This window comes from Sturnira hondurensis, unplaced genomic scaffold (assembly GCF_014824575.4).
Source record: "Sturnira hondurensis isolate 20B ecotype Veracruz unplaced genomic scaffold, ASM1482457v3 Scaffold0004136, whole genome shotgun sequence".
NCBI lineage: Eukaryota > Metazoa > Chordata > Mammalia > Chiroptera > Phyllostomidae > Sturnira > Sturnira hondurensis.
Window position 1 is genome coordinate 16,364,028 of NW_028076767.1, and position 24,352 is coordinate 16,388,379.

General features: G+C 34.9%; 1 protein-coding gene across 2 annotated transcripts in view; it reads left to right on the forward strand.

The window, feature by feature from the left end:
* Positions 1–24,352, forward strand: part of TFPI (tissue factor pathway inhibitor) — a 52,762-nt gene that overhangs the window by 10,383 nt on the left and 18,027 nt on the right. For both annotated transcript variants that reach the window (XM_037043787.1, XM_037043788.1), the window contains exons 2-6: positions 13,475–13,612; positions 19,583–19,780; positions 20,757–20,801; positions 23,328–23,504; positions 24,119–24,205. In XM_037043787.1, coding sequence (XP_036899682.1) covers positions 13,489–13,612; positions 19,583–19,780; positions 20,757–20,801; positions 23,328–23,504; positions 24,119–24,205 — 631 coding nt within the window. In that variant the 5' untranslated portion in view covers positions 13,475–13,488. The remainder of the gene's footprint in view (positions 1–13,474; positions 13,613–19,582; positions 19,781–20,756; positions 20,802–23,327; positions 23,505–24,118; positions 24,206–24,352) is intronic.

Genomic DNA, 24,352 nt, shown 5'->3' on the forward strand with positions numbered 1-24,352 from the left:
CATTTAAATTTTCTTCGCCAACACTTTTAAAAAAATCTGACAGCATGAAACAATGATTGACAGCATCTCCTTCAGAGTAGCTCCTTGACTGCTGCTTACAAGCTGTTTTCTTGGAGACGTTATTTTACCATTCGAATCACTATGTCCTCTATCAAACGAGGAAAATAGCACTACTTTAGGGTGAGTGTGAGATACAAATTATAAAGAAAATAATAATGAATGTCCGTTAATGTAAACTTCTATTTGAACTATAATTTATTGCTATTAACATAACAAAGTAATTTTACCCCCCATAATAAGAAAAAATGGCTTAAAAGCAGGCATTTAGAGAGAAAGTCTAAAAAAGACTTACTCTACAATATGAAAATTAATCCCAGATAACTCAAGAGCTGACTATAATGACGTGTTTGAAATGGGGCTTTAATAAAATAGGAATTTCCTCTTTTTATTTCTGGTCTTTAGCCAAGATTTGGGGCGTGTGTGTGTATACATGTGGTTTCTATTTCCTCTAAAGTTTGGGGAAAAAGAGAAAGCAGGTTTTCAAGCACCTCTATTAAAGAGTTTCCCTGTGTAGTGGCCTTGTTCTAATCTGTTCAGCTGGGCTTTGACTGATGGGTGACCTTCTGGGTCCCATGCTCAGGTGCTCTTCTCTGATATGGTTAGCTAGGGGTTGGGGCCAGAAATGAGCTTCCCATAGGTCTGTAAGTGGGTAAAGTGATGTGAAAATATTTATACAGTAATAAGTATGATTATTAAACAAGTATAGACTTTATGCTAGGAATAAAAATGTTGGCAACTCATTTAATCAAAATCATAATGATGATCATGTTAAAAAGTGATTTTAGTTATTAAGTTGGTCTTGTAGGATTAACCCACCAGAAAAATCCCATTTTATTCTGTAGCTCCTTTGACGAATCTTTTTTTAATCCTGTAATCTTCCTTTTTAAAAAAACATTTTATGTATTTATTTTTAGAGCAAAAGGAAGGGAGGGTGAGAGAGGAAGAGAAGCATCAATGTGTGGATGCCTCTCATAGGCCCCCTACTGGGGATCTGGCTGGAAACCTAAACATGTACCCTGACTGGGAATCGAACTGGCAATATTTTAGTTTGCAGACTACCCCTCAGTCCACTGAGTCACACCAGCCAGGGGATAATCATCTTTAAGTCACAATAAGGGTAATATATCAAAGAGAAATGAATATTGAATGACATAAGTAATTAATATATTTAATTATATTTTTCTGAATTGGATTTGGTCTCTAGTCCACAAATCTTGCTTATTTTAAGGATGCTTTGAAAAGTCCAGGATCTAGTCCTGCCTGTCACTTACTAGCCATAAGCATATGTCACTGGAAAATAAATCATGTATCTCTAACATCACTTTAGTATATCTGCTCAATGGACTGCATAGCACTATGATTAAGACACAGTAGCTTAACAGACAAGAAATCACTTAAAAATGGTCATTACAAAAAGTGACATTTTATAATTATATATCTTGTACTTTGTACTTCCCATATAATTTCCTAAAATAAATGTGCTATATGTCCATGTAGCCAGAACCTAATAATATTTCATCTTAATTTTAGTTGTTTTTTTTCACATAAGGTGAAATAACAGCCCCCATTTCCCCCATTTCCCCTCTGACAGATGTCAGTCTGTTCCTTATCTATGAATATGTTTCTATTGTGTTTGGTAGCTTATTTTGTTCATTAGATTTCACGTATGAGTGAAATCGTATAGTAGTTGTCTTTCTCTGACTGGTTTCCTTCACTTAGCATAATGCTTTCCAGGTGTATCCAAGCTGTTGCAAAAGGTAAAACGTTCTCCCTTTTTTAAGGTGCAGTAGTATTCCATCGTGTAAATAAACCGCAGCATTTTTATCCACTCACCCACTGATACATAGGGGTGAACATAGGGGTGCATAGACTCTTTTGAATCAGTGTTTGGGTTTCTTTGGATATATTCCCAGAAGTAGCATTGCTGAATCACAAGGCAGTTCCATGTTTGAGGTAACTCCATACTGCTTTCCACAGTGGCAGCCCCAGTCTGCATTCCCACCAACACTGTTGCAGGGTTCCTTTTTCTCCACCTTCTTGCCAGCACTTGTTGTTTGTTGATTTATTTATGATGACCATTCTTACAGGTGTGAGATGATAATCTTATTGTGGTTTAAATTGCATCTCTCTGATCATTAGTAATGTTAAGTATCTTTTCATAGGTGTATTGGCCATCTGTATGTCCTTTTTGGAGAAATGTCTATTCAGGATCTTCACCCATTTTTAATTAGATTTAAAAAAATTTACTGTCATAGAAAATAATCCTGATGGCAAAATAAAATGCTTGTAGTGACTACTCCATATCCCACGAATACGGAACGCAGGAGGGAAGATAACAGAGATGAAGAAGGCTCTGTACCTACTTGTTAGAACTTGGCATGTGGTGAACAGTCACAGCGTTAGACTGCTCTTCAGAAACTGCCTAAAGATTTTTTTACATTCCTACAAAGTGTTTATTCAGAAAATATCCTTTTCCTGAGAAAGATCTGTCTCTCAAACCTCTTGTTGAGATTATGCAACTATCTATCCAAAAACAAAAGGGCGGAAAGATTGAGCAAAAAGAACAAAAAGACCCACTGTTGAAAATACTACTTACAAAAGTAAACTTCAAAACATAAAAAGAATGTGTATTTAACTATTAGAATCGCTTTTTTGTCTCCTTCCTTACATGATAGTTTTATTCTAATGTCTTCTTTCTTCATTCGTTATCCTTGGTATTACAGTGCTGCAAACTCACCCAAAATGAGGGTGAACAGCCAAGAAAGCACATAAATAAAAGGTAAAAACAGGCTGCAGGTTTTAGTGGGCGGAGAATAGGCACCCTAGGGATCAGCCAAATTGAGTTGATGGAAGTAATAAACACCAAGAGAATAGCATTAGCCACTGCTGAGCAGAAAATTGGAATTATTCTTCAAGTTACATTTTCTCTCATCTCCTGGTTGTCAGGTTTTTGTCCCCCCAGTTTTTGACTAGTACACCATAAATAGAAGCAGCCAAAATGAAATTTGTTTCTTCTAGACATGGTAAAGTACTTATTGTGCTTAGAGATTAATCATACAACTTTTTAAAAAATGCAACAATATGTGATGAAGAAAATTTGAACTAAGAAGTTGAAATTATATAAGCACCATGCTGATCATATATATATAAACACAATATGTGATTTCACAGATTCGTTTAAAGACGATGAAGTAAGGAGAATGTAACCCCAAACTAATGATAGATCAGTAACTGTCTACAAGTCGTATCGTGTATTTCCCAAAATGAGGTACTAGAAATCTAATGCTGTATTTCTAGCTTACTATTCATCTTTTCCAAAATCTGTGAGCCTGTTTGCTCTTTGAATCCTGTCATAAGTCCTTGGCCGCATCAGTATCCAATGCCTTTCCTTTGAGCTGTTCTCTTCTTTCCAGTCACCAAAGTCAAATTACAAAAACATTTCTGGCCCCAATGGACTTGGATCCCCTTTTCATTGTTGGCTCCTCATTTTGTAGATTTATACAGAGGACTTCTCTTTCTTTCACAAATTCTCTTGAGCATATATCATAAATAAATGCTAAAATTGCAAATATTTTTCTGGAAATTTCTTACTAATGCTTGATAGGCAATTTGCATCCTGTTCTACCCCCTTCCTTCTTGCCTTCATAATGATCAAAACACAATCACATAATTAATCCTGCCGAATGCAAATTAGAGAAAAACAACTCTCCCAACTCACACTCTTTCTCTAACCTCACCTCCAGGCTTCAAACCACAACATTTTCTAGGAGAAAATAAGTTTTGTTAATTTCATTTCTCAGGCATATTCCAAATTCTTCCTAACCTCAACCTATCCATAAACTACATTAAACACACATTTTTAAAAATAAACTTATACCCTTTTCACCCATTTCCTCCACCACAACTCTCTGCCTCTGGTAACCACCAATCTGTTCTCTGAATCTATGGGTTCAATTGTTTCATTCCATATATTAGTGAGATCATATAGCATTTGTCTTTCCCTGTCTGATTAATTTGACTTGGCATAATGTCATACGTGTGTGTGTGTGTGTGTATGTACACACACATTTCTTATCCATCCTTCCATCAATGGACACTTAGGTTGTTTTCATATCTTGGTTATTATAAATAATTTTGCTATGAACATGGGAGCACATGAAACTTTTCCAATTGGTGTTTTTATTTTTTTAGATAAATACTCAAAAGTGGAAGTACTGGAAAACATAGTAGTCATATTTTTAAATTTTTGTGTAATTTCCATACTGTTTCCCACAGTGGCTGTACCAGTTTACATCCCACTAACAGTGCACAAGGTTCCCTTTCTTCCACATCTTTTTCAACTCTTACTATTTCTTGTGTTTTTGATAATAGCCATTCTCCAGGTGTGTGGTGATGACCTGTACTGTTGATTTGCATTTCAGTGATGGTTAATGAGATTGAGCATTGTTCCGTGTACTTGTTGGCCACCTGTATGTCTTCTTTGGAAAAATGTTTATTCAAATCTTCTGCCCATTTTCTAATCAGACTGTATTTTTGCTATTGAGTTGTTTGAATTCTTTATGTGCTTTTGAATATTAATCACTTTTTAAATAGACAATTTGCAAATATTTTCTCTCATTCAGTAGGTTATCTTTTTATTTTGTCACTGGTTTCCTCTGCTGTGTGGAAGCTGTGTAGTATCATATAGTCCCATTTATTTATTTTTGCTTTTGTTACTTTTGCTTTTGGTATTAGCTTCAAAGAATCATTGCCAAGACTCAATCAAAGAGCTTCCACTTAGTTCTTCTTCTAGGAGGTTTATGGTTTTAGGTCTTATGTTCAAGCCTTAAATCCAATTTGAGTTGATTTTTGTGGATGGTGTAAGATAGTGGTCCAGTTCCCTTCTTTTACATGTGGCTGCCCAGTTTTTCCCACATAAAGAGACTGTCCATTCCCCCATGTTATATTCTTGGCTCCTTTATTATGAATTAATAGAACATACATGTGTGGGTTTATTTCTGGACTCTCCACTCTGTGTTATCAGTCCATGTGTCCATTTTTTATGCCAAAATCATGCTGCTTTAATTACCATAGATTTGTAACATGGTTTGAAATCAGAGAGCATGACACCTTCGACTTTGTTCTTCTTTCTCAAGATTGCTTTAGTTATTGGAGATTTTTGACACTCCACACAAATTGTAAGATTATTTGTTGTACTTTCATAATGGCATTAGAATTTGTTAGAAATTGCACTGATCTATAGATTGCTTTGCATGTTATGGACATTTCAACAATATTGACTCTTCCAGTGCACAAGCACAGAATATCTTGCCATTTATTTGTGTCTTCTACAGTTTCTTTTACTAATGTCTTGTAGTTTTCAATATCCTTGGTTAAGTTTATTTCAAAATATATTATTTTTGATGAATTATAAATGGAATTACTTTTTCATTTCTTCCTGTTAGTTTGTTTATTAGTGTACAAAAGTGCAACAGATTTTTGTACATTGATTTTGTATCTTGCAACTTGACTAAATTTGTCTATTTGTTCTTACTGGTTTTTGAAAGTCTTTAGGGTTTTCTATATATAATATGTCATCTGTAAGTTATGAACGTTTTACTTCTTCCTTTCCATTTTGGATGCCATTTATTTCTTTTTCTTGCCTAAATGCTCTGGCTAGTACTTCCAATATTATGTTGAATAGAAGTACTAAGATTGAGCATCCTTGCATTGTTCCTGCTCTTAGAGAAAATGCTTTCAGCTCTTCACCATTGAGTATGATGTTAGCTATAGGTTTGCCAGCCATATTTGTGTTGAAGTATGTTCCCACTATATTCATTTTGTTGAGAGTGTTTGTCATAAATGCATGCTCAATTTTAACAAATAATTTGTGTGCATCCATTCAGATGACCATGTATATGATTTTTATCCTTTATTTTGTTAATGTGGTATGTCACATCAACTGATCTGTGGATGTTGAAGTATCCTTATATTTCTGGAATAAACCCCACTTGATTTTGCTGTATAATCTCTTTAATATATAGTTGAGTTTCATTTGCCAGTATTCTATTAAGGAATTTTGCATCTACATTGATCAGGGATTTTGACCTGTGGTTTTCTTTCCTTATGTTGTCCTTGTCTAGTTTTTATATCAGGGTAATGTTTGTTTCATAAAATAAGTTTGGGAGAATTCCCTTCTCTTCCATGTTTTTGGAAAAGTTTGAGTAAGGTTAGTATTAATTCTTCTTTGAATGTTTGATAAAATTCACCAGTGAAGTCATCTGGTTCCGGACTTTTGCTTGTTGGGAAGTTTATGAGTACTGATACCATGTTCTTATTAGTAATTGTTCTGCTCAGATATTCTGTTTCACCATGATTGAGTCTTGGAAGGTTGATTTTTTTCTAGGAATTTTTATGTTGGCATATAATTATTCATAGCAGTTTTATTATCCTCTATATTTCTGTGGCATCAGTTATAGCATCTCTTTTATTTTTGTTTTTATTTATTTGAGTCTTCTCTTTTTTTTCTTGGTGAATCTAGCTAAAGGCCTATCAATTTCACTTGCCTTTCCAAAGAACTAGCTCTTAGTATCATTGATCTCTATTGTCTTTTGTCTCTATTTCATTTATTTCTGCTTTAATCTTTGTTATTTCCTTTCTTCTATTAACTTGGGCACTGTTTTTTCTAGTTCCTTGAGGTTTAAAGTTGTCTATTTGAGAATTTTCTTGTTCCTTGAGAAAGGTATTATCATTATGATCTTCCTTTAAGAACTGCTTTTGTTTCATTCACTAGTTTTGGCGTGTTCCATTTCCATTTTCATTTGGCTCAATTTTGGCTCAACTTTTTACTTTTTCATTTCTCCTTTGACTCATTGGTTGTTCAGTAGCATGTTGTTTAATCTTTATATATTTTTTTAATTTTCCAATTTTCTTCATGTAATTAATTCTTGTTTCATACTTTTGTGGTTGTAAAAGATGCTTGATATGGTTTTAATCCTCTTAAATTTATTGAGACATGTTTTATAGCCTAACATTGATTTGTTCTAGTAAATGTTCCATGTGCCCTTGAGAAGAATATGTTTTGTTCCTTTCAAATGAAATGTTCTGTATGAAAGTACATTTACTTTCAAATGTACTGTATGAAAGTTCTCTATTCTAATATGTTACCTGGTGCTGATATTTCCTTATTGATTTCTGTCTGGATGATGTATTCATTGATGTAAGTGGGATATTAAAATCCTCTACTGCTATTGTACTTCTGTCTATTTCTTCTAGGTCTGTTAATATTTGCTTTACATTTGTAGGTATTCCTATGTTGGATGTATAAGTATTTATAAATATTATATCTTTTTGTTTGATTAATCCTTTTGTCATTATAAAACACTCATCTTTGTCTATTACAATTTTTGTTTCAAAATCTCCCTTTTATGTTATAAATGTAGCCACTTTAACTTTCTTTTAGTTTCCATTTGCATGGAATATCTTTTTCTATTCCTTCACTTTCAGTCTGGGTGTGTCCTTACATTTAAGGTGAGTTTTTTGCAGATCACATGTAGATGGCACCGGCTTTTCTATCCCCTCGGGAACTCTTCCTTTTGATTGGAAAATTTTAGTCCATTTAAAGTTCAAGTAAATATTAATAGGTATGTGCTTATTGCCATTTTATTAATTGTTTACTGGCTGTTTTTGTGGTTCCTTTTTTTTCCACTCTCTTCACTTATTCTTTGTGGTTTGATAACTTTCTTTAGTGGTATACTTGCATTTCTTTGTCTTTATCTTTTGTGTATTTACTTTGGTTTTGCTTTTTTATGGGTATATGTTGCCATATATAATAAGCCTTATGATACCCACAAAGCAAAACGTATATTTATTTTATCTAATTACCTATATTCTAATTTCCTCTTTTTTCAGTCATCTCTCCTACACTCATGCCATCTGCTCTGAATCGATTTCAGCTATCACCATTGCCTTCTTTCTTTGATCTGGAAAATACCTATCACTTAAGCAAAAATTTTATAAATATGAAATGTAATCTATTTGTGCTACATTTTCTTTTCTTTTAAACAAAATTTACATTGAAATATTTTATACCACTAGAAAAGTGAAATAAGCAAAACAAAGGGTACAAGTCGGAAAAAATATGGATGGCCATTCCATCATATTTGCTTCTAATGTATTAAATTTTTGTGGGGTTGGTAAAATATAAAGAAAATTGCATGGATATGTCCAGAGGTCAGTACGGCAATCTAATATGAACTTACAAAGCTTATCTTAATTCATCAAGTATTACTTGCCAGTCATTATTTTAGTGCTGAACATAAAATTGTCATTATATAAAATATCTACACTAAAAATAGAAAATAGAACATGTAAGTAAATAAATATGTAAGTGACAATCAGTTCTATTCAAAAATGCAAAGTGAGAGATTGCTGGTAGAAATGTAAAACCATGTAGCTGTTTTGGAAACCAGTCTGGCAGGTCCTCAAATAACTAAAGAAAATTACCATCTGATCTAACAATTCTACTCCTAGATATATATACCCCAAAATAATGAAAACTTATGTTCACACAAAAACTTGTGTACAAATGTTTATAGCAGCATTTATATTTATTATTTATAATAATGAAAAAGTAGAAAAAGCACAAATGCTCATAAACTAATGAATGGGTAAATAAATTGTGCTATATCGATACAATATATAACTTTTCAGCAACAAAAAGAAATAAGGTGCTGATATGTGCTCCAGCACGGATGCACTTGAAAACAGTATATAAATGAAAGAAGCCAGACACAAGAAGTGATATATTGTATTATTTTACTTATATGAATATCTATAACTAGGCAATATATAGAGACAGAAAGCAGATTAATGACTTCCCAAGGACTTCGGAAAGGAGAAATTGTGTGGGAAGTGGTACGTGAAAAGGTGGCGAATCTCCTTTGGAGTAATGAAAAATGTTCTAAAATTGGTTGTGGCAATGTTTATAGAGCCCTGAGGATGGATATATTAACAGCTTTTGAATTTTTGAAAATCAAAACTATAAAAATTTAAAATGTATGTTCATCAAAAGATACTTGCATGAAAATGAAAAGGTAAGCCACAGACCTAGATAAAAAAATCTTTATGGCATATTTTTTGGCAAAGAACTAACTTGTTGAACAACAATAAAAAAAGAATAATTCATAATATGTAGAGATCTCTTTTAACTCAATAATAATAAGGTTTTAAAGCCTTTGAAAGAAGCCAGGTTATTGGGATAGAGAATGACAGAGGAACTGGTGGTGATTTTTTTTAATGGTGCTCAAGGGTCTTTTAGACAAGAGGATATCTGGCAGGGGTTCTGACCCAAAGAAAGGAGCCTTCCCTTCCAATATCTTGTAGAAGAATGTTTCTGCGATAGGAAATAGCAATTTCAAAGTACTAGGTCTAGAATGAGTAGAGTGTTTTCCAGAATCAGTAGTCTTAATAGAGTCAGGGGTTGGAGGAAGTGTCCAGAAAGCTGAGCAGTTTTGTAAAGAATGACAGGAAGTGCCCTGGCTGGAATAGCTCAGTGGAATGAACACGGGCCTGTGAACCAAAGGGTCTCGGTTCAATTCCCATTCAGGACACATGCCTGGGTGGTGGGCCAGGTCCCCGGTTTGGGGCATGCAAGAGGCAACCACACATATTGATGTTTCTCTCCCTTTCTTTCTCCTTCTCTTTCCCTCTCTAAAAATAAATAAATAAAATCTCATTAAAAATTTAAAAAAAAGAATGACAGGAAGTGAAGTTCAGAGGAGGGCTAGAAATAACTTACTGGACACCCTTTCCTTGGAGAAATGATCTTGTCTCATGATGACAATGATACAAAAAATCATATCTCAGTTCCTGCTTTGTGTCTTCAACTGTTTTTTGCAGGTGCATTTATAATGTCTAATGTGATCTTTCCAGAATTGGATGTGCTCCTAATATGCACAACAATTAATATTTATATTCATTTACCTAGTTTTATGCCTAGCACACCAATTTACTTCAGACATATTTGAGTCCTCTGTCCTTCATATCCTGAACCTTAGGAGACCAGTTTGTTTTGGTCTGGCAAATGGGACTCCGCTCTGTATGGAAAACCTATAGAAGCGAAGTGGTGGGCAGGAGCCAGACCTTCAAACCAGGTTTTCCCATGGGAATCAGGCCTAGAAAATGCTTACAGATTGTTATGGCTTGCTCTTGCTAAAATTCCATAACCCTGGTCTAAAACAACAAATGTGTATTGTCTATCTTCAAAGCAATTTCCAAAGCCTGTGTGAATTTTCCCAAGGACAGAGCTAATCAGCTCATCGCCATTCCCCTCTGCAGGTTATTTTCATTTCCTTGATTGTACCTAAAATGTAGACAATAATATTCTATGTAATAGATAATAAATCTTTCTCTGATGTAACACCTGAACAAAACAATAAAAGCCTGTCTAGGCAAGGGTGGAGGCACTCCCCTCTTGAGAGAGTGGCCGAGGCATCCGTAGACATGACACTCTCCCCTTGAGAGCGCAGCTGTGCTGTTCCCTTTTTCTCCACAGGATTGTTGTCACCTGTGCATTTATTCTCAGCATCAGCCACAACAGGGGAACTCTGCTGGCCAGAGTCCGCCCCTCTGTACCTACTCTACCACTCAGTTTTATCAACACTTAATTCTACAGGTCTCTCACAGCTGCCCTTTTCTTATCGTTCCACTGATGGCCCTTGTTCGTAATTTCAATCTGGTCCTCTGAAACATTCTAGCTGTTAATTCCATTTATAAATTTGCCTTCTCAACATCTTTTCACAAACCCTGGATTTTATTAAAGCACTACTCACATTATACTTTTTTATATGTGTTTTTGGTTCAGAAAATCTACTGAGTTCTCCATATGTATAACATTATTTCTCAAGATATGTTCCAAAAGTATATTATAGGAATATAGTCCCTTGTCAAATAAGTTTGGAAATGCATTTATCTTGCAAGAGACTTTGAAGCCAATTCATCAAGGACAGGTGCCCAGACCAAACACCAGTGTGACCACCTATTTATCATGGTGCAAAAATTATACCTGATTTTAAAAAGAACATAATGGACAATCTACTTTCACTTGGATTCTTGGAGAAGACACTAACAATCCATCTGGTAAATTTTCTTTAAAACAAACTGATTTCCTACAGTAGATAAATTTAAGTAAGTGCCTAGAGCATTTTTGACTCAACTGTCACAACTTATCTTGACATGTCACACATAACAAATGGCTTTTTGAGGGAGGTGTTTGACAGAAACCAGGTACAAAATTGCGCCTGACTGTAGGTTTAACTAATTAAGGCATCAGCATTATAAATATATCAAGCCACTGATTAATCACCATTCTTGTGCTATCCATGAACTTCATTAAGCTGACTTCTGTGTTAGGAAAGTTTAAATAAAACATAAGAGTTGTATTATTGAACAGTTATAAAATTTAAATGAAAGTTTTTGCAAGTACCTTTGCAAATGATGCTAGAGTTGTGTGGGCAATAAGATATCGATCAAATGGCAAGTAAGTAAAATAGTAAAAACTATGTTTCTGTAGAAAAAATGTGGCAAATAAGTTTTAAAGTAGTAAAATATAAGTCAAAGAGTAAGTAAAACACACTAAATATACTTTTAAACTGGTAGATGCTGAACCACTGACCTATTGGTTACATCTTCTTAATGGTTTTCAATGTCAGCGTATTTTCAAGCAGATCATCGGGTGAAGCAAGACCAAAACCACCACCCCAAACCCACCATGTGCTGTGGGTCATCTCCATTATTGTCTAAGGAGTGCAGCAGCAACCATGGCGTGCAGATCTCTGACCCTAGACATTTCTGAGATTCAGCTTCAAACCTGCTGCCTTTCTAGTTCTAGATTGTTCTACCTTCCCTAGAATGAATGAGTTTATGACCTTTTGACTTACACTATCCCAGCTGGCTTCGGATCCTTACAACCCAGGAAAGTCTACCCTACTAAAATGGAACAACACTCCAGGCCACCATTTTGAAAGAGAGTAACTTGATGGATTTAGATACCGAGTGCTCATCGTGTTCTTCAGCAGGCTCCCCATCTCAGCCTGCAACCTAAGGGGTGGGATTGAAAGACATGCATTCAACTCTGAAAGTGTAACAGGGTTATATGTCTCATAAAATCCAATGGAAACAAGAGTTGCTGAGAAATACTTAAAAAATAAGACAAAAATTACAAGTGTAGCTAGTAGAATCTTCAAATATATATACATATGTAGACACATATATATGCACACATATACATACTTGTATATTTGTGGATTCAAGTAGTTATGATACGATTGAGAAGGGATATATAATAATGCTGCTTCTTGCTAAAATCCAAATATGTCTTAATATTTTCAAACTGTTGCAGGAAAATAGGTTATAAATTTATTAGTGACTTTAATGAAGCTGAAAGCAAAATGGCATTTATTACTTTATTACTCCCCACACCCTAAGGGTGTATATTGTAGCTGTATTCACTATATACGTAAACAGAGTGTTCTCTGACTTGTTTCTGATGGAATGTCTGCTCCGCACTCATTCCGTGGTAACAGCTCTTCTGCCTTTCTGTCACAGGACGGGAGGCTGGCGTGCGCACATGCTCCTTCCACCCTCTTCCCACCGTGCTGCATGAACATTGCCCATTTCCGTTCACCTTCGCACCCAGAGAAGAAATGGCCTTTTAAAAACATTTAAAGGCACTTTTCCATTACTTTTTGTTATGGGTATTTAAATCATTTTGAGATATCCCTCTGCTGGTGAAATGTGTTCCCTTAGAGTGTAGATGTGTCGGTTCATCCCTTAAAGTCACTTTTCTATGAAACTGTTGAATCAGATGCGTCCCCAAATTGAGGGTAGAAGACCCGGAGTAAAGGACCGCTGGGATGTTAGATATCCCTTTTTCCGCATCTCTGTTTGCCGTCTCATAGAGGACTTGGTTAGGAAAGTGGTCACACACTGGAAACCTGTATGTTTTTAGGAACCAATGTCCACACAACAAATTATTTAAAAAATAAAACAGGAGTGTATTGTAAGGAGACAGAGATGAAAATTTGGAAAATGTGTTTCTTTTTATTTTTTCTTTATTAACTTCTTTTTAGTACTGTTATTCTATTACAGTTGTCCTAACTTCCCCCCCTTTGCCGTCCTCTACCCAGCCCATCCTCTGCTCCCAGAGTCAATTCCTACACAGTGTTTCTTTTTTAAAAGAAATGTTAAGGTTGCAAAATGACCTGTGTACTTGAAAATTATCAGATATGTTTACTGAGTATGTATTTCATGGAATTTTTGGACAAAGATGTATGAGAATACCCATTAGAGGTAAAAAAAAATGTACATTTGGAGGCAAACATATAGTCTACTGGTGATTCCACATTAACTCATTATTTATTGGTTTGTATTTCAGAGGTGATTTGAACAATGAAGATAAAACCAATTTGGGGGATTTCTGTATGTCTGCTGCTTACTTGTGCCTGTCTTCCTCTTAATGCTGAGGAAGACAAAGATCTTAATCCTGAGGAAGATGAAGATTCCAACACTACAGGTAAAATGTTAGAAGCATTCTTCTTTTTAAACTAGTCAAAGCTCTCAATTGTAACCCAAATATTTCATTTTTTTTTCCATTGTGTAGGGAAATTAGTTTTTGTCAAAGGGACACTTTTCTTAGGAAATACACATGATGTGATGTGTCAAAACAAAGAAACAAACAGAACCTTTGTCTACAAAAAGAAGTCATGTTAGCAAGGAAGACTGCCCCCCCCCCCTGCCTATTACATTAAACACTGAGTTAACTCTGGGAAATTGCGAGGAGCAGTGTGCTCAACAAACAACTCTGCGAACTTCGTTGCCATTGCGAGAAGGAAGAGGAAACCAGGGACATCAGAGTTTTCAGCCATTCTCTCTCACTCCCTCTCTGTCTTTCTCTCTCTCTTTGCCTTTAGACACCAAATAAGACATTCTCAGATGAACCCAATGTGAGAATCTAGTGAATCAGGACACCAAACGATCTGGGCAGAAGTGAGATTTGATCCCATAAAGCTACACATCCAAAAATAAAATAGTAACAGTAAAACAGCAGAACAAGGGAAAGACTGTAAAGTGATTATTATTATAGACTTATTTATTTCTTAAAGAAATATTTTGTGGCAAACTAATAAATTGATAGAAAAGTCACATCATGGGTAATGGTGAGAGATTATGAACAAAGTGATAGGTTATATTTGTAGTTATGCTTATAAGGTACACAGAATGCCCATAAATACATTCTCATTGTGTATCTCTCACAGCTGTTTAAAGTGATTTTGTTACAGTGCACTTTCCTTGGATAAAGATAGACAAAAACACCTGTGCCAGAAACTGGTAGGGGGTCCTAGGGACCCAATGAAGACTGAGCCCAGGTTCTCAAGAATCTCGGTCTCACACAGAAAACAGGGGGGTAGACGTGTGATTTCAGTATAAGGTATTAAAGGAAGTGGTGGAGGTGTGCACAGGGTGTTGCTGTCGGCACGTAGAGGAAGGGAACTCGTCTAAGCTCGGCAAGGGGAGACACAACCGTGTGGAAGCAGTAACCAAGTGGTACGTGGTGCCTCACTTCTTTGGGGCAGATCTGAAGATCTGCAGTGGCCAGACCCACAGCCTGAAGCCCAGCCACCCATGCAGGCCAACACTAGATGAGCCCAGCTAACCAGTAGGTGAGAGCAAACCCAGCTAGGGTCAACGGGGTCACTCAAATCCTACCCGGGAACGAAAAACAAAGGCTTATTGTTATGTGGCACCAAATATATATACGCAGATATGGACACATGTATATATATACATATATTCATATACACACACACATATATATATATACGTAATATTTTAAAAGATGGAACATTATTTAATAAAGTAAAAGCTGTAATATGTCTCACAAAAATAGGAGTTTGGCCCTGGATGGTGTAGCTCAGTGGATTGAGCAGGGGCCTATGAGCCAAAGGCTCACCAGTTCAAGTCCCAATCAGGGCACATGCCTGGGTTGTGGGCCACATCTCCAGTAGAGGGCACCAGTAGGGGGCACCAGTAGGGGGCACACGAGAGGCAGCCACACATTGATGTTTCGCTCCCTCTCTTTCTCCTTTCCTTCCCCTCTCTTTAAAAATAAATAAATAAAATCTAAAAAAGCATTGGAATTTGGTTGAAATTTAGTCATTTTCATATAGGTTCCAATCCCTCATTTGGTTCGTTTCTCAAAAGGGATTTAAAATTCTGGAAGTAGAGAAGGAATGTGGAGCGTAAGCTAAGCCCCCACAGAGAAAAACCAGGCAACCCCATCTTGGGAAGTGAGAAGTGAATGGATCCAAGTGTTCCCAATGTTCATCTAATCCAATCTCCCTTGATTAGATTGAGAAATCGCATGCCAATTAACCAAGAGTTTCCTGAAATTGTTGCCACAGTCAATCAAGAAACCGAAATTATCCTACCACTAATTAGGTCAAAGTTTAGATCCCTGGATAAATCCAGACCAAACCCAGCTGCATACGAGAAATATTTTTATTTTAAAGCTAGACTTGAAGACCACTGACTAGCTAGCTTTTATTTATTTATTTTTAAAGAGATGTGCAGTCTTGTCAAGTTTTGGTTGCTTTGTTTTTAATTACCCTTGTAATAACATGATCCCACAACTGGATCAATTCAGTTTTGGAGATACCATTTATCACATTATGCCAAGGTCATCCTGGCATTTTATAGAATTCTACTGTTTAATTGAAATGGTGTACTACCATTTTACAGAAAAGTGAACGAGATGTTACTGCTCCTATTCTAAGTCAATGGTAGATTGTGTTTAGTCAGTCCACCTGGCACGGAGAATGAAATAGAATAGAAGGGGCAAGGTCAAGGCAAGGAACATGTATAAAGGACCTATGAACAAAAACAACGGGAGGAGAGAATTGAATGTAGGAGGTGGGTGTAGGCAGGGAGGGGGAGAGCAATGGAGGAGGGGGAAATGGGTACAACTATAAATGAACAACAATAAAAATTTTTTAAAGAATAAACTTCTCCAGCCCTGGCTGGTGTAGCTCAGTGGATTGAGCTCAGGCCTGCGAACCAGAGGATCGAGGTTCGGTTCCCAGTCAGGGCACATGCCTGGGTTGCAGGCCGGTTCTCTGCAGGCCAACTCCCAGCAGGGGACACACCAAAGGCAACCATACATTGATGTTTCTCTCCCTCTCTCCTTTCCCCTCTAAAGATAAGTAAATAAATAGAATCTTAAAAAAAAAAGAATAAACTTCTCCAAAAAATGAATGAAATTATTCATTCTCTCAAAGAATGAATAATTTTCATATTCTTATGAAAATGTTAATAATAAAAACAGTAGTGATAAACTTAAAAAAAATTCTTACCTTGGGAGAAAGCAGATTAGCAGAGAATATTTAGAGAAAGTCTTTTTTTCAATTTTTTTATTTAATTATTTTTCAAGTACAGTTTTAGAGAAAGTCAAGTTATCTTTTATAAGACGTGGAATCAGACAGACCTAAGCTTGCATGTGTGGTTTGCCACACAGTAGCTTTGCAAAATTAGATGAGTTATATAAACTCTCTGACTCCAGTGTCCTAATCTATGAATAAGTGATATAATTAACTACGTTCTTGTGGTTCTTATATCAACTGCAAAAAACATCTGACTCATTTTCTGACACAGAGAAAGCAAAGAGTACGTGCTTATGCTCTTTCTTTCCAGAGAAATTTGACCTTTCGGTCCGGGAGTACAGAAACACACAGATTCCTGGGAAGTTGCCTTAAGCTCTAGGCTCCCAAACATACCCAGGAGAACGAGCATTCTAACAGTCACGAACACTACCGTGTTGCCAGATGGTATCAGGTGCCTTCCATCTAACATTCCAGGACAGGGAACAGGAGAGTAAGAGTATAATCCACAGATGGCAAGACATAAAATAAAACACTCAATAACAAAAATGGTTATATAAAAGCCGTATTTGTATTTATTTGGCTGCATCACATTAAATTCCTATAACATTGCCCTGTAGGTGTGTTCTAGTTCCACCACCTGTGATCAATATTGGTCACTGTCAACGCTGTCTTCGTATCAGTGTCAGGTCCCAGGAAAGTTATCCCTAACCCCTTCGGACAAGCTTGAGTCTCATCATACACTTGCAGGGCTCCCCGAACTTCTGGAATGTTTATACGAGGAAATCTCTAGTGTCTGCATGACGTACAAAGGGGACTGCTGCCACCTAAAATGCTCACTACCATCTGTCCTGACGAGACAGCACAGTGTCTGACACATGGTCAACACAAAGATTGCTGACTTTCAAAAGGTTTATCCAAAGTAAGACATGAAAACAAGACGGACTTCCGCCCCTTTTTGGTGGAATGGTACCATACTGGGTCCACTCCCCTGGCGGGGTCCCTGAGTTCAAGTGTGCGTCACACGCCCACTGTGGAAAAATTCAGGATTCATGTAAGAAACATACATTAAGATACAAAGATGAATAATGAGTTAATCATTAATAAGTTAATTCTTAGTGTTTCTCTTATGAAATCGCTGTAAAATCAACACCTACTTTTATCATCGAACTCTCTTAGTTTCTATAAAATGAATTTGCTTGAATTTGCTTGATCTAAGTGCCATCTCAAGAATCTCAGTCACACAGATCTGTGACAATATGACTAAGTTATTAAGAATGTCTGAGAAATGGGCTGTAAAACTACAGGGGATAATTCAAAAGTCATCACTTATGGTGTGAATGAAACAATTTCTTCCCCGTGATTTTGTAATATTTAAAATGGAGATAATAATGCCTAACTAATAAGTTTGTGGTGATAATAAAATGACATAATTATAAAATGGCATAATTACAAAAATTACTGATCGTAATCACTCAGTAAACATGAGCTGCCTTTAATAGTATAAGTTGGTATCACAACTGGGCTATACTGTTTCACTGTTGTGGTGCACTGCTGCCACCTGGTGGCAACACTACTAGATAGCAGATTGTACTTTGGGTAAGTCCATCCTTAATACAGAATGTGTAAAATAAAAGATTTGACATAATGATCAAATATCTTAAGAGTAAAAAGTAGAGGTAGTGTCAATGACAATGAACCTAATATAAATTATTGGTTTATAAAAATAGTTTCTCTGAATATATATGGCAATATAGGTTTGGTGCTATCTTTTGTAGGTAAAATATATGTGTTATAATAAATCTGTAACATGTAATCTGCCTTTTAAAAATTTAGGTCTGAAAGTTTATTATTCTAGACTTTATGTTGATTCAGTTTATTTTAACTTAAAATAATGGTTAATTCAGTTAACAATCAAAAGGGTAATATGGCATTTTGCAAATTGTACTCAGATTTTTAAAAATTAAAAGCTATATACATGTTCATATAAATTGTCAAGTGAATCAAACAGCACAATACTACCAGTTTATACATATAAGGCTATTTTTTAACCATCCCAACATTGCAAAGCCTACTTATTACTTTATGACTCATAAAGAAAATTAAAAATAACATTTCCATTATTTTGTTATAATCTTAACATTACTGAAATGTGGCTAGTACTTGACATCAATTTAAGATTAATAGGACAAAAATAGAAAGGGTAGGAAAGGTGTAATAAAAGTATCTAATCTATACTTTATGGCATATATATTTTCTCCTCAAAACTTTAGCTTTGAAACTACAGGAAACTATACTCCTCCCCAGTACAGGAAATTCTTCTGTGACTAAAACTAAGTGACTGAATATTTAGGAAATAAAAGTATAACTCAAAGTCAAAAGAATTGCTTCATTATATTTGAAAACATAGAAAGTATTTAGTGTTTTCAATATTGTTAGACATTGAAAGAACCATGACAAGTAAGAAGAATTCACCATGAGATAGATAGACCAAACACTTAAATTTTCATAATTAGGGGATAGTTTAATATAGCATGATATATATATATACATATATGAATATGAGGGCACTGTTGTTTTCAAAGAAGTTTGTGTGTATGTGTGTGTGTGTGTAAAAAGTGAACAGTTGTGGGTTAGGGAGGGGAAGTCAAAGAATTGTCTGTTAACAACTGCCTTTAAATACGGCCAAATTAAAAAAGAGCTCTCTATTTATGTGTAATGCCAACACATCAGTTACCTTAAAATCACTACTCAGCTCTATGCTGGTCACCTGGTACAGGTGTAAACAATAGCAAGAGTGTGGAAAAATTACCTTTTCTTTTAATAGTTGAATAATAATCAACAATTATTCTACCTGTTCCTATAATAGTTGATTATTAATCAATTACTAAGATTTAGTAGTTGATAAAGCCTGTCTCATTTGGTGAATTTATAAACTTTACCATTTTGATAGCTATAAATGTATTCTTATGGTTTCTTATTTCAGCCTAGTTTATTGTACCTTTCCTTGAAGTTTGGATATATTAAAAAGGCAATAAAAAGGAAGCAAAGAGCATTACCACCATGTTGATGGAGATTACATGTTATAGTTTTTATGTTTTACTTTGTAGATGCTGAGCTACCACCACTGAAACTTGCACATTCATACTGTGCATATAAAGCGGATAAAGGCCCATGCAAAGCAATGCTGAAGAGATTTTTTTTCAATATTTTCACTCGACAGTGTGAAGAATTTATATATGGGGGATGTGAAGGAAATGAGAATCGATTTGAAAGTCTGCAAGAGTGCAAAGAAAAATGTATAAGAGGTAGGTTTCTGGGGACACTTATATCCTGGGAGACAGTAGTCCTTTAGGGCTACTAGAGATCATCACAGATTTGATAATTTAGAAAAAAAAAGTTTAAACCATGTTAACATTTCAAGGAATCCTTCACATTTTTTCTATTTTCAGCATTCATGTTCACTATTGTTTTTTATTTTTCTATATCAGTCATTATAGAATATGTTAAGCCCCATTTATTATCCTATATGCTTTTTCATAATAAAAAAATGGAAGAAAAACATTTAGGTTGGCAGACCAGTTTTTTATATCTGTAATGAAGTGCTTGCAATTCAGCAGCTATGAGCTGGTGAGAAAGACCTTGTTAGTCACCTGGAGTTAGACCTTACCAATACATCAATATCATAGCTGCCCCCTGTCAAGATAAGGAATCTGAGAAGCCACTTTAAGCCTATTCCTAGCTACCAATTACAAAATTCTGAGCTTCATTAGAGATCAGAAATGCATGCATAAAGTTAAATCATTCTATTAGGAGCTTTGGAATACTGGAGAAAAGAAATACCATCCACACTAATCCATACAGCCTCCACTGACCCCAACTTTTCATATTGTTACTCAGTTATATGGTATTTTCAAATCTATTGAAGTTATCTGTTTTTATATGAGAAATAGGCAGTTTAATATCACATTTCACATTATTTATAAATAACTATGGTAAGCACAGGTATTTGGGATAGTTCAGTATGAATTTTTATGTTTTGTAAATGTACTGAAACTTTTAGCACAGATTTTGAGACATTATTATGATAAAATGAGATGGTTTTCCGGTTGCAATAATTAAAATAATGTAATATTTAGACAAAGTAAAAATGAATATATTAACATTCTATGTAAGAACAGTTAGAATGATAATGAATATATCATCCTAGTTTGTTCAACTGAAATTCATCCCATTATTTTATAAATTGTGATAACTGGTACACATGCGTTATTTTTCTTGCAGATTATCCAAAGAAGCTTGGAAAGTTAAAGACGGCATTGCAAAAAGGTGAATATTCATTTGTATGCTTGTTAGCATCATTTATTTAAGGCACTTACAAATTCAATCCCTAATATGGGAATTTGAATATGAAGTTTCTCTGAGATGAGGTTCATTATAAATCCATGTGATCTTTGAAATGGTGTTTTATTTTAGTAGGTAAAATTAAAAATTATAAATAACAGGCATAGTTTTGGGTAGGGAAGGCTTTAACATTGTATTCACTCTTATTCTAATGCAGCGTGATATTTAGAATTAGTTACAATCCAGGGCCAGCCACACACGTGATGTTTCAACATCTACCAAATAGTGACTTAGGTATTGCTAGTTTACGTTAGTTCCAATCCCTTGATAAGCTCAGTGCTGTGTGGTGTTAGCAAATTTCAACCAGTACTACCCTGAATGGATACATCTCTGAGTTGTCAACAATCATAAGCTAAAGATATTTAACAATAAATATTGCTTTTGTCAATATTATTTAGTGTTTGTATGCAGGTTCAATATGAATGTTGCTTTATATATCTGAGATTTGTGAGGCATGATTTTTTAAAGAAAATTGAGTTTAAGACAATTGTTAAATATGTAGCCTCAGACAAAATTTGAGTGAAAATCATGTGGCTCATAGAAGTTGGTATAGAACTCAAAGTATGCATTCTATATTAATACATTTTAATTGAGTCTTAAATTAAAGCAAGGATTATGTGTGCAGATTCAAAACAAATACCGCTTTATCTGACAAAAATGAGGTATACATTTCTTGATTTATAACCAAAAGTATTTTAAATTGTAGGCCTAAGCAAAAATAATTTATGGGTGCAGTTCTGACTTTGTCCTAAAATATATTTATGCCCTAGAACAGAGCCTCAGATAAATAATAGCAAGTTCTAGAAGTATAATTTATTAATTATACTTTTGAGCATAATTTGTCTCTGCTGTCTGTTATTTATATGCAATATTTTTACTACTTCTTTTTGTTGAACACCAAATTCTTATATACTTTAAGATAATTTAAAATTTCATAAGAAGGACATACTAAGAAGTATGTCATACTAATTATTGTCTGACCAAACAAATCAGACAATAATTAAATGTAATTTTGTCTTACAAAAAAGGTATTATACAAATTAAATTTCTTTTTTTCTTGTCCCACATATTAAACTTAACTATTACAAATTGTTACTATGGAAATAATAGTAATATTCACCTTGAGAAACAAAAGTCAATAAATAACAAAATAACTTTCTGATTGGAACTTAAAGAAATTATATAAAATAGATATTTTATGCTATATTACAATAGGATCTCTTATTTAAGAACACAATGTTTCATAGGAGATACATTTATCTGCAGATATGAAACTGTTGCAGAAATCATTAGCATTATTAAACAACACTTTTTTAAATAGTAAAACACTCGTGAGTATTGCTTCCTTAGGTCAACCAGCCAGTTGGACAACAATGTCGTGATTGTGAGGGTGGAAGAGTGTATAGGTGGGATAAATGCTAACGGAAAACACATACACACACACACACACACACACACACACACAAAACAATGTAAAGACAAGATTTAAAAGGATACTATAGTCCATTTTTACCACTACGGTACTACAGGTGCAGGGGAGAAATGGAGACATTGAAGCTTTGCATTGACAATTCTCAATATTTCTTGAGATTATCATAATTTAAAAAATAGGTTGAGTCCTCTTATTTTCAAAGTGTGCTTGTAGAAAAAGCTTGTGAAGCGAATCACAGCGGCACAACTTTGGTGACAGCTGTGTTTGGCCTGGCTTGGGACACTAACCAAGAATGGGTATCAGGCTTTTTCAAAAGCCTGTGCAATCCCTGAACGTCTGTTTCCTTTCTGCCTTTGCACTGTTGCAGCCCTTCCAATGGCTGGAGAGGAAAAATAGGAAACCAAAGTGGAGGATGTCATGCCTAACACAGATATTAATTTCAGCATAAGAATTCAGGAACTCCTAAGAATAGCTGGGGGAAAGCTCCCACAGCTTTCAAAGCTCCTCCAATTTTTTTAATTTAAATTTCTTATTAAAGCAACACACTACATTTTTCCCCAATGAGACCTCACACCTAAAAAATATGAAGTATTTATGGGTCTTTCTTAATGTTGATACACATACACAATAAAAACAATTAAACCTAATTTTCACCATCGTATTTTGTACTTCCAATCCAAGGGTAAAAATAACTCAATATTTTCTACTCTCTCAAATCATGAAATAGTTGATAATTAATGCCCTGCTAATTTACTATGAAAAGTTTAGGATTTGAAATTCAAATAGCAAAATGCCTGATAGTAGCTGCATCTTTCTTATTCTATCTTCTTTATTCTAAATGTCACAGTTAACACAGTAATTTTAACATTGTAGCATTGTAAGGTTCTTTTACCTTACTTTTAATGTTTCATGTTTATTCTTTAAGTAACTTCAACACAACTAGTTCTTATCAATTTAATTAACATAATTAAATTACTTATACAAGAGAGTATTATTCTCTGATACTTTACAATTTCTAGAAAAGCCAGATTTCTGCTTTTTGGAAGAAGATGTTGGAATCTGTCGAGCCTACTTCACTAGGTATTTTTATAACAACCAGTCCAAACAGTGTGAGAGCTTCATATATGGTGGGTGCCTGGGCAACATGAATAACTTCGAATCACTGGAAGAATGCAGGGCTACCTGTGAGGATTCCTGTAAGTTCATTTCCATTTGATTGCACTTCACTTATGCGCATGTTTTAAAAAGTATGACATCTTACGGCACGTTCAAGTTCACTTAGCTTTTGTTTTAGCCATACAAATCTGATAGAAATTAGTCATTGCGTTAGAAAAATTTTAAGACAGGTAGTTAAGAAATACCCAACGACAAGGAAAATTGTTTCCGCAAATCCAACAGGGTATTTTTAGACTACATTATTTAGTTTTCTTTCCTGGGAATTCTGTGTTATGGTTAAGGCATAAGAGTAGAACCACTAAAATCCTTAAGTTTATAAAAATTTGAGGGCAAGGAATTCTTTGGAAATTTCCACCTAAAATCAATCAGTTTTACGTGACCATAACATTTATTATTAAAGTATTGACTTAAACATTCAATGTTATACTTTTTTTTAACTGAGAATCACCGTCATTCATGACAATGTTAGCTTTATATGTGTAATTTTTTAAAAGATCCACTGCATACTGATTTAACACAGCCATGTGAATAAAATTTCTAAAAGCTTGCTTCTCTTACCATGACAGCTGTGCTGTGCTTTTGCTTATGAGCCTCGGGCACAGTCCCCCACTTTAACTGACTGTGTATTTTCCAGTGAACAATGACAGCGCCCAGCTTGCTCCTGTCCACAGTGTCTCCTCGACCCCCCAGTCTACGTCTACCGAGACTGTCAGAAATGTTGGTAAGAAGTTTATTTTTTAAAAAATTTTCTGCCTGAAAATATTATCATATTATCAATAAAAATGGAATGCATATTAGAACTGTGATTTTTTTAAAAATTATACCTCTGTTGTTATTTAATAATAGGTATGCTAAAGTAACCGAGATT